At 51.0% G+C, this 15,254-nt stretch overlaps 10 protein-coding genes across 10 annotated transcripts; 5 read left to right on the top strand and 5 right to left on the bottom strand.

Moving 5' to 3' along the window:
- The first annotated feature begins 479 nt into the window (after nucleotides 1-479).
- Nucleotides 480-1,877, top strand: EURHEDRAFT_409999 (putative mitochondrial dicarboxylate carrier). Its single transcript, XM_040781261.1, has 4 exons — nucleotides 480-652; nucleotides 713-717; nucleotides 792-890; nucleotides 938-1,877. The coding sequence occupies exons 1-4, from the start codon at nucleotides 520-522 to the stop codon at nucleotides 1,637-1,639; spliced, it is 939 nt and encodes a 312-aa protein (XP_040641452.1). The 5' UTR covers nucleotides 480-519; the 3' UTR covers nucleotides 1,640-1,877.
- A 66-nt stretch (nucleotides 1,878-1,943) lies between these two features.
- Nucleotides 1,944-2,882, bottom strand: EURHEDRAFT_473995 (cytochrome c oxidase subunit VIb). The gene is made up of 5 exons (XM_040785375.1): nucleotides 2,797-2,882; nucleotides 2,546-2,576; nucleotides 2,409-2,490; nucleotides 2,296-2,359; nucleotides 1,944-2,236 (listed from the first exon to the last, which is right to left on the bottom strand). Exons 1-5 carry the CDS (start codon nucleotides 2,864-2,866, stop codon nucleotides 2,202-2,204), a joined length of 282 nt encoding a protein of 93 aa, XP_040641451.1. The 5' UTR covers nucleotides 2,867-2,882; the 3' UTR covers nucleotides 1,944-2,201.
- A 258-nt stretch (nucleotides 2,883-3,140) lies between these two features.
- EURHEDRAFT_450162 (uncharacterized protein) lies at nucleotides 3,141-3,737 on the top strand (the record flags this gene model as incomplete). The annotated part of the gene is made up of 4 exons (XM_040783865.1): nucleotides 3,141-3,200; nucleotides 3,285-3,300; nucleotides 3,399-3,465; nucleotides 3,638-3,737. The coding sequence occupies 4 exons, from the start codon at nucleotides 3,141-3,143 to the stop codon at nucleotides 3,735-3,737; spliced, it is 243 nt and encodes an 80-aa protein (XP_040641450.1).
- Nucleotides 3,738-3,973: 236 nt separating this feature from the next.
- EURHEDRAFT_450548 (RNA-binding protein) lies at nucleotides 3,974-4,488 on the bottom strand (the record flags this gene model as incomplete). The annotated part of the gene is made up of 2 exons (XM_040783885.1): nucleotides 3,974-4,114; nucleotides 4,168-4,488. The coding sequence occupies 2 exons, from the start codon at nucleotides 4,486-4,488 to the stop codon at nucleotides 3,974-3,976; spliced, it is 462 nt and encodes a 153-aa protein (XP_040641449.1).
- Nucleotides 4,489-4,916: 428 nt separating this feature from the next.
- sec31 (putative protein transport protein (SEC31)) lies at nucleotides 4,917-9,045 on the top strand (the record flags this gene model as incomplete). The annotated part of the gene is made up of 6 exons (XM_040780034.1): nucleotides 4,917-5,122; nucleotides 5,187-5,303; nucleotides 5,371-5,791; nucleotides 5,846-8,594; nucleotides 8,648-8,946; nucleotides 9,001-9,045. The coding sequence occupies 6 exons, from the start codon at nucleotides 4,917-4,919 to the stop codon at nucleotides 9,043-9,045; spliced, it is 3,837 nt and encodes a 1,278-aa protein (XP_040641448.1).
- A 633-nt stretch (nucleotides 9,046-9,678) lies between these two features.
- Nucleotides 9,679-10,092, top strand: EURHEDRAFT_400750 (uncharacterized protein; the record flags this gene model as incomplete). The annotated part of the gene is made up of 1 exon (XM_040780033.1): nucleotides 9,679-10,092. One exon carries the CDS (start codon nucleotides 9,679-9,681, stop codon nucleotides 10,090-10,092), a length of 414 nt encoding a protein of 137 aa, XP_040641447.1.
- A 646-nt stretch (nucleotides 10,093-10,738) lies between these two features.
- On the bottom strand, nucleotides 10,739-12,456 carry EURHEDRAFT_409994 (peroxisomal membrane protein PEX14). The gene has a single exon (XM_040781260.1). The coding sequence runs from the start codon at nucleotides 12,105-12,107 to the stop codon at nucleotides 10,836-10,838; it is 1,272 nt and encodes a 423-aa protein (XP_040641446.1). The 5' UTR covers nucleotides 12,108-12,456; the 3' UTR covers nucleotides 10,739-10,835.
- On the bottom strand, nucleotides 12,383-13,085 carry EURHEDRAFT_409993 (uncharacterized protein). The gene is made up of 2 exons (XM_040781259.1): nucleotides 13,004-13,085; nucleotides 12,383-12,869 (listed from the first exon to the last, which is right to left on the bottom strand). The coding sequence occupies exon 2, from the start codon at nucleotides 12,767-12,769 to the stop codon at nucleotides 12,572-12,574; it is 198 nt and encodes a 65-aa protein (XP_040641445.1). The 5' UTR covers nucleotides 12,770-12,869; nucleotides 13,004-13,085; the 3' UTR covers nucleotides 12,383-12,571.
- On the top strand, nucleotides 12,572-14,430 carry EURHEDRAFT_409992 (PAPA-1-like domain-containing protein). The gene is made up of 3 exons (XM_040781258.1): nucleotides 12,572-13,677; nucleotides 13,729-13,835; nucleotides 13,890-14,430. Exons 1-3 carry the CDS (start codon nucleotides 12,927-12,929, stop codon nucleotides 14,148-14,150), a joined length of 1,119 nt encoding a protein of 372 aa, XP_040641444.1. The 5' UTR covers nucleotides 12,572-12,926; the 3' UTR covers nucleotides 14,151-14,430.
- Nucleotides 14,431-14,720: 290 nt separating this feature from the next.
- Nucleotides 14,721-15,063, bottom strand: EURHEDRAFT_375575 (uncharacterized protein; the record flags this gene model as incomplete). The annotated part of the gene is made up of 3 exons (XM_040778754.1): nucleotides 14,721-14,823; nucleotides 14,889-14,949; nucleotides 15,009-15,063. The coding sequence occupies 3 exons, from the start codon at nucleotides 15,061-15,063 to the stop codon at nucleotides 14,721-14,723; spliced, it is 219 nt and encodes a 72-aa protein (XP_040641443.1).
- Between the last annotated feature and the right edge of the window lie 191 nt (nucleotides 15,064-15,254).

The following is a 15,254-nucleotide window of genomic DNA, read 5'->3' as shown; positions in this document are numbered from 1 at the left end:
GTTACAGAATTTTTTGATTAGGTCTTCAAATGGAAAATAAGGTCTAGCAATGCCCTTCCCCTCCCTTTTTCTCTCCAATGACTGGGGTTCTTGATCTATTATCTCATGCCAAGCTGCAACCAGCAAGATTCGGGGTACGCTCGGTCCTGACTCGTTCTGCCGATGTTCGCTATTCCTCTTCTATGCTCTATACAGAGTTCTGGCACTATGTATATTCTAGTGTTTCCAATGGCTTCAGGAAGAGATAAAGGCTTTTCTATCAGTATCCTTAATCTCAATATTGTCTTCTAAGGCGTCAATAAGAAACGCCGATTACAGCCATACACCCGTATTACCGAAGTTTACCGTCAAGGCCGACAAAACCGAGGCTCTGATTGGCTGCCATGCCCACCGACGGCCGACATTCGGAGTCCTGATCTAATCCCGAACAGGAATATCAGTGACGATTCTCTCTCTTCTCCAGTTTCTTCCCTCTCTCCCCACGCTCAATTCCTGTGGTGCGCTCCCTTGCTAGACAAGATGGCTACCAGCGCAAAGACGGAGGTGTCGCAACCCGTCCTGGCTCCGGCTGCTGGCAAGGTGCATTATCCTTTCTGGTTTGGGGGCTCTGCCTCGTGCTTCGCAGCGGGTGTCACTCACCCGTTAGATCTCGGTATGTCAATTCTTTGATATCGCGCTTGAGAGAGTGCTGTAACTGACTTTGGTGGTTTAGTGAAGGTATATATTGCCTAAATTCCCCACGGTGTTCCTCCCGAGATTTTTTGTCCGATCGCTAATCGATATCGCAAAAGGTGCGCTTGCAAACGCGTGGACCTGGCGCCCCGACGAGCATGCTGGGCACATTTGCCCATGTCGCCAAGAGTAATGGAATCCTAGGGTTGTATAGTGGTGTACGTTTTTCCACCCAAGGAAAACCAGAATGGTGCTAATTGTGTAGCTCTCCGCAGCTGTCCTACGCCAGTTGACTTACTCAACCACCCGATTCGGTATCTATGAAGAAATGAAATCCTACCTCACGGCCTCCGGACAACCCCCCGGCACCCTCACATTAGTCGGAATGGCCTGCACATCAGGCTTCCTGGGTGGGATTGCAGGAAACCCTGCTGATGTTATGAACGTGCGGATGCAGTCCGATGCCGCACTACCACCCTCCCAACGTCGCAATTACAAGCACGCCTTTCACGGGCTCGTACAGATGACTCGCGCAGAAGGACCTGCGAGTTTGTTCCGTGGCGTCTGGCCCAACTCGACACGTGCCGTGCTCATGACGGCATCGCAGCTGGCTTCGTACGATACCTTCAAGGGACTGTGTATTGACAATTTTGGCATGTCGGATAACCTGCTGACGCATTTCACGGCGTCGTTTTTGGCCGGGTTTGTGGCTACGACTGTTTGCAGTCCTGTTGACGTTATCAAGACCAGAGTTATGAGTGCGTCGCCGACGGAAAGCGCTGGGCATTCGATCCTGGGTCTGCTGCGGGAGATCTCCCGTAAGGAAGGCCTGGGTTGGGCTTTCCGGGGGTGGGTTCCCAGTTTCATTCGGCTGGGACCGCATACTATTGCGACGTTTTTGTTCTTGGAAGAACATAAGAAGATTTACCGTAAGTTGAAGGGTGTCCCGGAGGCTCAGCATGCATAGACTTGATTTTCTTTTTTCTTTGCCCGTGAGGGAAGGCGACCAGTACAAAAGTCTTGTTTTTTTGGTTGTACATATTTTGATCTATTTGCATTTGGGTTTTGTGTTTTTTGGTTCTTTTCTTTTTCTTGTCGAGGACATACCCATCATTGCGGTTATCGGATTCAGGATCTAGTGTTATATATACAGGTGGGATTGGATAGACAGAATGATAAGACTACATATCAATTGTTGTTCGGGACTTCAGAACTGCATTTCGCATTTGATAAGTAGGCTACGGTTCGCACGTAATCGAGGTTTTTCAGATGGAGTAGTCAGGAATTGATTACCATTGTACCATCTGGCCCAAACGAAACCAAGAAGCATCCCCCAGTGAACTGGTATAGAATTGGCAAGTGCCAATGACCTATGCTTACACGTTCAATTAGACCATGGAGAGAAATGAACTCTGATCCTAAATACAATCTGTTTGGGTTGAGGAGCTCCACAGAAACTGAATCCATCTCCGCTTGATTCAAGTAGAATACATGTTGACATTGACTGGAGTCATACAAGATGAAATGATCTACCGGTCCAATTGAACGGGGAAGTTACCGCCCTCTGCAGCATGGTTAGCTCGGTTGTCCCTCAGAATGCGAGTTATTGTGACTAGAACATACCGCGTTGGCCGTCCCATCGGTCAGTCCAGGCCTTGGGGCAGAGAGCACGGTAGGCGTGGTAGAACTAAACTCGTTAGACTATTGGCTCATCAACCATGAAAGGATAGAAATACCTGGGTGCAAGGACGGAATTCCTCGCCCTTAGCCTCGACACACTTGTAGTAGTCGACGTAGTTCTGCCAGCAGTGCTTGGTCCTGTGCGCGTCAGTGCTGGATCCGTATAGTAAAAGAGTCCCACGCAAGTACGTACTGGTTCTGCTGGGGGAAACGAGCGTCGTAACCTATAACCGGAACCGTGTTGTCAGTTTCCCACCATGCCACCCATTATCACCTTTCGCGATGACCGGCAAAAAGCCTCAACCAACGCGGGGCACTTCAAGTCGACGGGAAACCTGCAATAAACGTACCAGCTATAACCACATTAGCAATTGAGTCTGTTATGCAGCCATTGGACCATGACATGATCGTAGGTGGAGTAATTTTCCAGCGGGAATCAAAGCTCACCTGTTACGAACTTGAAGGGCTTGGTGACTTGAGGCTCATCGGGGTCGGATTCCGGAATAGCACCCATTTTGACGAAGAAGTTCTTAAAGAACTAAGAGAATCAGTTTAGTTGTGGTGACGGAGGGTCGGGAGTGGGAGAGAAAGAGAGAAGAGGGAGGAGAGAGCCTCCGTTGATGAAACCAGCCGGGAATGGCCGCGGGCGGTCTAGCGAGCCACTCATGCAACGAGATTTCCTAACCACCCGAACTCTCGTTTATTCCCCGTCACCAAGACTACGCAGTCCTCCCACTCTCGGGTTCTTCTCTCTACACTGCTCATCTCATCTTTACCTCAAGCTCACCATGTACGCTACTCGTATCATGCGGCTCCAGGCCACCCGGCCTTACTTCTCTCCGGCTCCTGTAAGTGTTTCCCTCCGACCGTGCGATGAGATAATTCTGGCGTGAAGCTTGCGATGGATGTGCTGACAGTTGATTGCTCTATAGAAGGAGAACCACAGCGGTATGGAGGACCTTTCCAGAGCTCTGATTGACCTATTGGGATATGAATGGGTTTGAGGGGGAGCTGGAGCGAAATGATGTAACTAACGGCGTTTCTAGCTCACACCATCTCTCAGCGTTTGCGCAGCCTGAAGAAGATTCCTCCGGAGTTGATCCCTCTTGGTATGTCGCGTTATGGGATTGCTATCATTCTAATTCCGGTCACCTTGCTAATTGTATTCTTCTCAAACCAGGTGTTGTCCTTGCGTATGTTTTCTACCCACGATCCTACATGCACATTGAGCTTCTGCCCCCCACCCGCCATTCTCCCCCTTTAACCCCGCTAATGAATACTCCAGTGTTGCCCTCGGAGCTGCCGGTTACTCCCTGACCAATAAGCTCTTGACCGACAAGACCCTGCGTCTCTACCGCAACAGCCCCGAGCAGCGTGAGCACTAAAATGTACTGCACAATGACATTCCGTCGTGCCGTTGAGGCTTTGTATTATGCATATGGAAGTTTGTTGTTGCAGAAATAGCAAGGGCAGAAAACAAATAAAAAAACAGTCTATGCTCGAATTCGGGGCGCGTGTGTATATAGTACGGATCGTGAATGGAGGGATCTGTCGGAAATAATATCCTACCAGATCACCGGTCGTCGGGGTCTTTATCCTTTCTTTTTGGTAGGCTTGGTGCTCATTCGGGTTTCGGACCTGCAACGTCCAGCTGCTCCAGTCCTTGCATGGGGTCCTGGGGTCGCTCATTTGATTCCTCCTCAGCTTGTTCTGTCGCAAGCTTGTCTTCTTCACTGACGGCGTGCTTGGCCAGATAGCCCTCCTGTGCATCCAACGTCAGTAATTTGAATACCAACGTAGTTGTGTGTAACTTACCTGTTCCCAAATCGCAGTCTTACTACCCAGTCCCTCATTGCTATCCTTCTGTGGCTTGGCTGCAGCAACCTTTATTGTGCGTCCGAAGAGCTCGCTGCCATCCATGTTGTCGATTGCCTCTGTCGCATCTTGCGGGAGGTCAAACTCCACATATCCAAATCCCCGATGAAGATCCGTCGAAGAGGGAGTATCGGGCTTGGGAAGAGTAATATCCACAATTTCGCCGAAAGGTACAAATGCTTCTGCCAGTGTTTGTGTTGTTACGGCCTGGTCAAGACCTCCGGCATAAACGGTGCTTTTGAGGCGGGCTGTTTCGCTCATTTTCCCGCTTTTCTCAGACGCAAAAGAAGAAAAGGTAGCTCTCGTATATGTGTTTAATCCTATTAAGACTAAAAAAAGCTCAATTCCGGTAGATAAGAGGAAGGCGTTCAGTTGCTATTCGCAGAGTTGTTGTATGTCGCTGTCTAGACTTTCCGCCGCTGATATCACGTGCCGACCTCGAGCACCCAAGTGGGTTTAGGGCGGTTCGTTCCCCCAGTCCCTCCAGGAGGACACTTGGTTGCTCGACTTTACCAGATCGCTTCAACTCCATTACTATTAGACACGCGAGAAGAAGGAATTCAGTGCCTTTCTTCGACTGGTAAAGATTCATTGTGCGTTTTTGTTTTTTGACTTATTTATTTACGCCTACGTGTTAATATTTATTCCCGCTTCGGTGCTCTCCTGATCCGACTACTATATTAAGCAGCATGGTACGTCTGAGGGACATTCCCCGGACGGCCACCTTTGCTTGGTCTCCCGGCGCGGCCTCGCCATTGGTTGCTACCGGTACTCGGGCCGGTGCTGTCGACGTTAATTTCTCGAACGAAACATGCCTGGAGCTGTGGGATCTCGAGTTGGGTCGTCAGGACGGTGAGGAACTGCAGCCGGTGGGCAAGATAAGCACAGACTCGGGGTAAGCTTAATCTAGTTATTCCTTCGAAAGCAATTGGCAATGGGCTAATTAGGTGTTTTTCTAGTTTCAATGACCTCGCATGGACTGAATCCGAAGACAACTCGCGGGGTGTGATTGCCGGTGCTCTAGAGAATGGCTCGTTGGATCTGTGGGACGCTGATAAGCTGCTCAGTGGTGCAAGGTTTGTTAAACCTTGCGAATTTTCGGGGTGATTGTTAGTTGGGCTGATTTATGGTATCCAAACCAAGTGACCCATTGATTTCGAGAACAACCAAGCACTCGGGGGCCATCAAAGCGCTCCAATTCAACCCCAAACACCCCAACCTCCTTGCAACCGGGGGCGCAAATGGAGAACTTTATATTTCGGATCTCAACAATATGGAAAGCTCGTTCCGACTGGGAAGTGCCGCTGCCCGTGCCGATGATATCGAATGCTTGGATTGGAATAAGAAGGTCGCGCATATTCTGGTCACTGGTAGCAGTTCAGGTTTTGTGACCGTGTGGGATGTCAAGACAAAGAGGGAGACTTTGACCCTCAACAATGTGGGACGGAAAGCAGTCAGCTCTGTGGCTTGGGACCCCGAAAAGCCCACGAGACTCGTTACTGCTACGCTGGACGATCCGATGATCCATGTCTGGGATCTCCGCAATTCCCATGCTCCAGAGAGGGTAAGCTTGAATTCTTTCAAATGCTGTGAACAGCGTCTGACTTGTTTCCCATAGAGCCTCAAAGGCCACGAAGCTGGTGTCCTGTCGCTTTCGTGGTGTAACCAGGACCGCGACCTGCTCCTCTCCTCCGGCAAGGATAACCGCACGCTTTGCTGGAACCCGCAAACCAGTGAAGCCTATGGAGAATTTCCCGTGGTCACTAACTGGACCTTCCAGACTCGCTGGAATCCTCACAACCCCAATTTCTTCGCCACCGCCTCATTCGATGGTAAAATCTCGGTCCAGACTATTCAGAACACCCGCACCGAAGCCACGGAGGCCATTGCCGATCAGAACCAGGCCCTTGACGGTGAAGACTTCTTCGCGAGGGCACAGACTCAGCCGCAAGTGTCCAACTTCTCGCTCCCGAAGGCCCCCAAGTGGCTTGAGAGACCATGCGGTGCCTCTTTCGGTTTCGGTGGGCGTGTAGTTTCCATTGGATTGGCTGAGAAGGGCAAGCGTGGATCGAAGATTAAGATCACCCCATTCGAAGTCGACGAATCCGTTGGGAAGGCTACCGAAACCTTCGAGACTGCTCTGAAGGAAGGTGATCTCCGCAGCATTTGCGAAACTAGGGCTACGGATGCGGTCAGTGACGAAGACAAATCTGACTGGAAGGTCATTGAGGCTCTGATCTCAGAGAACCCTAAGAAGGGCATTATCGAATACCTTGGCTTCCAGGATCAATCCGCCGATGAGGCTGCCGACAGTTTCGCCAAGCTTGGATTGGACAAGGAGGAAGAAACCAACGGCGAAGAGAAGGAGCCGGGGAAGGAACCGGAGAAAGAAAAACAATCCCGCGGGCCGGGAGCGAGGAAGCACAAGCGCCTGCAATCGATGTTCAATGATACAACTCCGGAAGCTGATGCCTTCCTATCGGACATCGCAGCGTCCAAGGAAGCCAAGATCAACAATCCATTCCAGATCTTCAACGGCACCGAATCTGATGCGGAGAAGGGAATCACCAGGGCTCTTCTTTTGGGAGACTTTGAGAGGGCTGTTGATGTCGCTCTCAAGGAGGACCGTTTATCCGACGCTTTCATGATTGCCATCTGTGGTGGTCCTAAGTGCGTCGAGAAGGCCCAAGAGCACTACTTCTCGAAGCAAACTGACGGTCCGAACTACATCCGCTTGCTTGCATCGATCGTTGGAAAGAACCTCTGGGATGTTGTGCACAACGCTGACCTGTCCAACTGGAAGGAGGTCATGGCTGCTCTCTGCACTTTCGCTGATGAGAAGGAGTTTGCCGACCTCTGCGAGGCTCTCGGTGACCGTTTGGAAGATCAGATTCGCGCATCGGATGACAAGGCTGCCCGCAAGGATGCTTCTCTCTGTTTCTTGGTTGGCTCTAAGCTGGAGAAGGTGGTTGGAATCTGGACGGAAGAGCTCCGCGAGAATGAGCAGAAGGGTCTGGAAACCGCGACTGACAGCTCTTCCTTCTCCGTCCACGTTCGTGCTCTCCAAGGTTTGATTGAGAAGGTGACCATTTTCCGCCAGGTCACTAACTTCGAGGACACGGAGCGGGCCAAGGAGGCAGACTGGAAGCTCAGCAACTTGTACGACAAGTACATCGAATACGCGGATGTCGTTGCTACGCATGGACGGCTTCAAATCGCACAGCAATACCTTGATCTCGTGCCGGTGAAGCACCCCGAGGCTGAGATCGCCCGGAGCCGCATCCAGTTGGCGATGAGACAGGCCGCTCCTAAGCGGGGCCAGGCAACTACTGCTCCTGCTACCAGGGCACCGACTACCAGACCTCTTCCTCCCCAGCCTGCCGCATTCCAGCCTCCGACAAGCTTCACGCCGACCGCTGCTCCTCAGAACCCTTATGCCCCCCAAACTTCAGCAGCCACCCCCTATGCCCCGGCTGCGGCTCGGCCTGCAAACCCTTACGCCCAGCCAGCTTCATCTGTGAATCCCTATGCCCCAACTGCGGCGGTGACACCTCAGCCCTCCACGAACCCTTACACCCCCGCTGGCGCTAGCAGTTATACTCCCACTGGATACCAACCTACTGCGCCGTCAGCCTTTGGTGCTCCACCCCCTGGTGCCTCCGTTCCTCCTCCTCCTCGTGCGTCGTCTAGCCAATCGCCTGCAAATATCTCCACCTACACTACTGCGACCAACCTCCCCGCATGGAATGACTTGCCAGATGACTTCATGAAGTCGTCGCGCCGTGCCACCCCTGCAGCTGGTGGTCGTGCAATCGGTTCGCCCTTCCCGAACCAGTCACCAACCCTCGCCCAGGGTCCTCCGCCAGTTGGACCTCCGACGGCTCAGCGGCCGCCTTCGGTGCCTCCGCCGCCAAAGGGCCCTGCGCCTCCGCCACGCATGACGTCGCCGCCCTCGGCTGTTCCTCCACCTTCAATGGTTCCTGGCCCAACTCCTCCTGCGAACCCCTACGCTTCCTTGCCCCAGTCTCCCCAACTTGCAACCCCAATGGGTGCACCGGGGCCAATTCCTCGTGGAGCTTCGCCTTACAACCCTCCATCGTCCATGCCGCCGCCAACGAACAGGTACGCTCCGAGCCCGGCGGCCCAGAGCCCACAGCTTCAAAGCCGGGTTCCGGTTCCTCCCCCAGCTCAAGCTGTGCCTTCGCCATACGCACCTCAGCAGCCTCCTGTGGCAAGCAGCCCTTACGGCCCCACTCCATCTGCAGTTGTTCCCCCGCCACCAGTGCAGCAGACCCCTCAAGGCCCTGGTTCCCGGCCCAGCACCGCATCATCGCAGAAGCGGGCTACCCCAGCACCTCCCAAGTACCGTAAGTCAAACACGTCCTCTTTCGTATAATAATAAAGCTCACCTTTCAAACAGCACCGGGTGACCGCTCCCACATCCCCGCCGATGCCATGCCAATCTATGAGATCCTCTCTGCAGACATGCAGCGCGTCAGAGGCCGCGCCCCGTCTTCCTTTAAGGCACAAGTCGATGACGCTGAGCGCCGGTTGAACATTCTCTTCGATCACCTCAACAACGAGGATCTGCTCAAGCCAAACACCATCGCAGACATGACGCAGCTAGCACAGGCTATTCAGACTCGTGACTACGAGACTGCCCGGACCATTCATGTTGAGATTATGGCCAACAGGACGGAGGAGTGCGGTAACTGGATGGTAAGTCGCTCGGATTACTCGATACATAATGCGACTTTGCTAACAGTGGAATAGGTTGGTGTGAAGCGTCTCATTAGCATGAGCCGTGCTACTCCCTAAAAGGTCTGGTTGTTTGGCACAGTATAGAGATGATGATGTTCTATTGTAGAAAAGACGGATCGGTTGGGTGATGATGACTCGCGAGTGTGATATAAACGTTGTATGCCTTCCTATTTGTTTTAATTTATTCTTATGGCTTGTTATCCTTGTTGTGTGGGTATCCACATTAAATTATGGAGTTAGACATTCTCATCGTGCCCTATACAAGAAAATTTTAGCCTTCTTTTTCACATAACCATCCATTCCGCCTAAGTCTACGGGATCACGCGTTTTGCGCATTTGTCGCCTGGCTTTTTACGGTTATATGCTCGAGGCGGGTCCTTTCATTTGTATGTCATGTTTGGTCGACTGCCCATTCCACTCTACGACAGTCCTACTGAAAAGCCACCCAGTTCAAGGAATATGTCAAACCTAAACCCGACACAAAAAAAGCCCAGTATCTCACCAGTTTGGAACCTTGAATATGAAGTATGAAAAAGAACCATCTAGCAGCTCCCACATCAGAACCATCTCGCGCTAAAAGGTGCGAACCTAGTCCAACTACCCACTGAAACCCTGTGAGCAATCATAAACTACCTTCCGCTCCAGGAAGGCATCTATGCCTTGCTGGAAACAAACCGTCACATATGCAACATGTTCAATAAGTTTCTATACCACTACAACAGTCAATATCATCGCGGGGCTGTCCTCTCTTTTGCAATTGAGTACAAAAATACCTCCCAGATAACAAGTCTATTAGATGATCTCCGAGCTACCCGTAATGAGGCGCATTCACTATCTCTTTACCCAAATGCACGGGAAAGCGAAGAAGACGAGGAGGAATGCCCCGACAACCATGGTGCCATTCTACACCCCTACTGGACAGACAGATATCCTCACCCACCCCTCTATCATCAGGCCTACAGCACCCAGGGCATTGTGAACATCCAACGCGCCCTACTCGCCGCCATTGGCCGCAGAAACGTTGGCATCTTAAGTTTCCCGCTAGAGCTCAGGGAGCGGGTTGACTTTTGTCACGGGATTGTCGCGTTCAGGGTCTATTGCTAGAGGATACCCGCACCAGGCCGCGAACTCGTGAACTCAACCCCCTTCCCCCTCCTCTTTTCGCTGCCGCACAGCCCAGACACCTAGAGCTGGTTAGATTGTTGCTTGATTATGGCGCAGATGCAGAGCTGTGCATGCCACCTCCGTTATATCGCGCTGTTTAAGGATAACTGACAAAATATCATAACTCTGTTATTGAGGTACGATGTGGGGCCGCAAACAGTCGCATTAAAGCTGGTTGTGCTACACGAGGCTAATAGTATGGTGCGGTTTAAGGTAAGGGAATATGGGTGTGTTGCGCTGTATCCTGCTAGAATGAAAGGTGATCGGGATATGGCTGAGTCGTTGGAGTCCCGAGGTGCGACTCTAGGGTTACTTGCTGAAAATGATAGGGAGAATTGGGATGAAGAGGATGGGAATGGTAATTGGCGTCTTGATCGTGTGCGTACTATGTTTGTCCATTGATGTGCTGAGGTAGTTGGGGAGAGCTATAGTGATGCGGAGGCAGATAATCGATTGGGTCCTAGTGTAGGAATGGAGAAGATGGCTGGTTGTTAGGGTTTAAGGGAGTGCTGATGGGATGGTGTAAGATATCTGCGGAATATAAATGTCGGGTGTAGGGGGATCAAGTAGAAAGGATATAGAAGAGAAAAAGAGAAAGGAAGCGTTAAATTAGGAGATGTATACACCATGACTATCAACTTGCTATATATCAAAGCTACATATGTACTGAAACCCCCACGCAACTACCGACTGATGGGAATACCACTTCCCACTCTCCCACGGCTAGTAGGGAAATTTTTCGCACTCAACAAAGCACCCTTGACGCCTCGAATTTCTGATCTAAAGCCAGAAATTGCATCTTCCTCGCTCTTAGCAACTCCCGCTGCACCACTAGATGAATCGCTGGTCGAGCTCCATGAGCCGTATCCCGTTGTGTAGCTGGGGCTACTGTAGATCAAGCTGTCCAAGTAGTAGTGCATGTCTCTGAGGCTGCTGCGCAGGTTATCGTCCTGGGTGGTTGATTCGTCCTCTGTGCTGGCAACCTCGCGCAACTGGGAGTTGATGTTCTCGAGACGGCTGATGTGGTTCGTTACCGTTGTGTTGGGACTGGGTTTCTCCGCTGGTTTGTCTTCTAAAACAGGGGTTGCGATGTCTTGAGGGGCTGTTTGCGTGCCAATATCCCGGTGGAAGAGTTCGGCCGGGTCTGAAGTGATAGAGTCCAAATCATCATCGCGATCAAAATCTTCTGAAACCCTACCTGCACGGGTGACGAGCTCGGGAGGAATGACGGAGACGTTCTGCTCAAGTTTCTCATTCAAACTGCGCAGGTTATGTTTTGTGTTCTGGGCGAAGTCGTGGCGCGCGCTCGTTAGGTTGGCAATCATCGGCTTCACGAGGTATTCGCTGGCACCGTACATGCTAGCCCCTAGACCCAGAGCGCCATAGAGAGCGTAAAAGATGCTGTTGACTGACACAAGCGGAGGTGGTTTGGGTTGCTTAGTGAGGAATTCGGGGTAGGTGATGATCGGCGGCACATCGCGTGGTGGGCTTTGGGTTGTTGATGACGATGATGATAGTGCTGGCGACGGTGGCGAAGAGGTGGAGGGAGTTAGGATTTGAGATTCCTGCGACGCGGACGATACAGATGTATTGTCGGCTGTGTCTGATGACTTCTCATTCTTATCTGAATTGTTCGTAGCATCATTATAATCGGTTGTAAACGTGGTATCGCTACCACTGGCTTCGGCATTTCTCGAGACTCCAAGAAGGCTCTCAATCTCGTCCCCCTGCAGCCCCTTCGACTCCAGAAAAGCTATCTTGCGCCCGATAGCCTCGTTCTTAATTGAATCATCCTCTAGAAACTTGGCTGCTTGCTCCAGGAGAGTTGGTCGCGAGATTGTATCGTTATCATTGGAGGTCTGCGATGGCGTTTCCGAGGCAGAAGAACTAGATCCCGTGTTGTTTGCTTGTTGCCATGTCGGAATGGAAGGCTTCTTAGACTCGTCGTCAGCCATAATGCCAGCTAGAGGGATGTCCTGCGATGTTGTTTTGTAGAGAAGATGGAGAGATGAAGAGACGGTGACGGTGAGGCTGGCATATGAAATGCGACCTCGGCTGTAATGATCGTATGGTATTGTCACGCCCAGGTACACCGCCCGACAGAAACAAGCACGGCGTCAGGGCCAAATCGCCGACAAGCACCAGGAAAGCCCTTTAAAGAAACACGCCGGAATCGAATCAAAAACGCCGTGTGGAAGACCAAATCGCCTCCACAGATCCCTGTTGATTTCTAAATTGCAACAATTCGCTTTCCGAGTGGTGTTGTGGTCTCTGTTGCCGTGTCGCATTCACTGATCCCAAGTAAGCCACCACCATCCTTGTCCATCAGCCCCAAAGGAACAATATGCGCAATCGCATTGGCAGTGTCTCGTTTATTTCCGCGTCAATTCCCCCGCTTCTGTGTCTTCTGATTGCCCTGCTATGAGTTGTGACAAGATGAGGGTGGACGGTCTGTGTGTATCCGGAGTGCATGCGCTTTGAATGTTTGCTGGTTGGATAATGGGATCAGGTTACTACTATTATACGGCAATGAGGCTTCATTCACTTCTTTCCTTTTAGCCATTGCGCTCACCTGATTCTTGCTCTTGCCGTTTGGCTCCCCTTCATCACATTCCATCATCACCTGGGCCTGTTCTCCATCGCTCCTGCCTGTTTTCTACAACCGAATGCGACGGCTATAGAAAACAAAAGAACGCCAGCATATTTATTCTCAAGCTGTATTACGCTTCTATTTATCCACCATCAGTTTCCTTTTCTCTTTTTGACCTGCCACCATGTCTCCACGTCGTTCTCTGCGTCCTCATGCTTTGCGCGCAACTTCCCAGGAACTGGATTCTAACATGGAAAGCAGGTCGACCAGGCATACTCGCTCCTTCGCGAACTCCTCGAACTCCTCTCCTTCTGTGACGATATTCCGAGCCCCAATTTCCCCAGGCCAACTAGAGAAGTCTCTCTGTTTGATCATCAAGATGCGTTCAAGCAAGCTCCGCGAGGCGACCAACGCATCAAAACGCAACATTTTCACGGAAGACCCTATCGTGTCCGGACCACGCACGAGCCGTCCAAGAAAGAAGCTGGTGGAAATCAATACGAGCGATGAAGAAGATTTGAGCGACCAAGAAGAGGACGAGGTTGATGACGACGACGCAGCCGGTGATGAGGACGAGGATGCCGACGCTGATGGTGACTTGGACATGGATGACGCACCGCCTCAACCACCATCTAGACGACATGCAAGAGCGGTTGCGATTTCTACGCCGTCTCGAAGACAAGTCAAGAGCGTTGAGGCCAAGGAGATGGAGGTAGAAAATGATGACGATGATGATGATGATGATGATGATGACGATGAAGAATTGTCTGAGTTGGAATCGGATGCAGAAGGCGAGCCTAACGACGATGGAAATGCAGAATTGGATGAGGAAGACGAGGAGGGTCTTGATAGTGATGACGCCAATGCAGACATCGGCAAAATGACAAAACGGCAAAGAGGGTCATTGGGCAACGACTTTTTGCAACTGCCAATGGGTGAGTACTACTGATACTTCTTTATAAGTCTTTCCGGCTAACAATGAGTAGAGCCCCAGATAAAGAAGCATCTGACGGCTGAAGAGCGTGCCATGCGCCGTGCTGAGATGGCACGACGGCGGAAGAACCTCAGCGAGAAGCGCAACGAGGAAGAGAAGGTACATCACATAGCTGCTACCATATTGCCTCACTATATTCTAACATCTATGTAGATGGACACGATCAACAGGCTCTTGAGAAAACAACCCCCCAAGAAGCGAGGTCGCGGCGCCGCTGAAGGGACAGACGCTACTCCTGGCGAACAAGAAGCACAAGAGCCTCGAAAACAGAAAGCGGATCCTACCATGATCAGATGGGTTAGCAATCGTCAGGGAAGCCAGCTGAGTGTTCCTGAGGAATGGCTCGGTACTCCTGCAGGGCGTTTGCTTGGGGAAAATCCAACGGGTTCTAGGAAACTTGTTGAGGAAGTCTGATGGTATGCACATTATGAAATGGGTGGAATGGAGCCCGGCGTATTTGGGATATGGTTCATTGGTTAATGTATGGGGATTTGCTACAATTTTCATCTTCATTTTTCTTTGCAGGCTAGATAAGCAGCCACAAGAAGCACTACACATCATTGTTAATGTTATGAAAGGCGTCATGCAATACTTGGATACTAGCATAATCGCCAGCGTGTATTCCATGCCAGCCAGTCATGTAAGATATCTGCAGTCCATATCGAAATTTGTAAATCAGCTTCTCCACTGCAACTTGCTCTCTCAATACAGAGCTCAGGTGATATGATAAATCGATATTATGCACTATCTTACCCCGTGCATCTTCCTCCCAAGCCGGTCATGATCTTTTTGATAGAACGGCACGAGTCGACTTCCGTCGTCTAGCAGCATGACCTAGCGACGCCATCCTCAATGCCCATGTTCTCCGCATAAGCCGGTATCGATCCTTTTGTTCACCTCAATTCCCGCGAAACCGATATCCGAATGACGGCCCATGGCCCGTTATAGTTGTTTTGCTGACGGCTGAAATAATCGAGAGAATAACTATTTGCCGGAATTATTGGAGTAATTCACGAGGTCAGATGGCATAGGGGCTGGTGCTTCTTTCTTTTCTGTTGATTGCTCCTGCTGTCTGGGTTTCAGGTCACTTTAACAATGCGGTATCAGTACTCGTATGCTGAGAGCAGAGGACATGTGACTGCAAATACGTACTCTTTTGAAAAGTTTTTCTCATGCTCTAGGTCTTTCAATGCAGGCTGGAAGGTGTAGTATCCTGCGAGACGGTCATGTCAATGGTGGGCACCGTAGTCTATATGCGTACTAAATACGTACCTGTGAAAACACCCATTCCAATTGCCAGAACGGCCGGAATGAAATTTCGACTCATATTAAAGAATATAGAGTGAGATACTGTGGCAAGGGTAGAGCAATGCTCAACAGTGGTGGTAGTTGAGTGTCCCTGGCCCGAACGGGTTTAATCGCCAAATTCCGCCGCCATCGCGTCTCCCACATTTCCGACGCGTCTCCCGCAAAGGGAAGCAACTTTTCGACATCACACCTTGAACCTCTTTTTGTGCC

The sequence above is a fragment of the Aspergillus ruber genome, assembly GCF_000600275.1.
Source record: "Aspergillus ruber CBS 135680 unplaced genomic scaffold scaffold00005, whole genome shotgun sequence".
Lineage (NCBI taxonomy): Eukaryota > Fungi > Ascomycota > Eurotiomycetes > Eurotiales > Aspergillaceae > Aspergillus > Aspergillus ruber.
The sequence above is the reverse complement of the archived record's forward strand: the minus strand, read 5'-3'. Positions and strand labels throughout refer to the sequence as shown.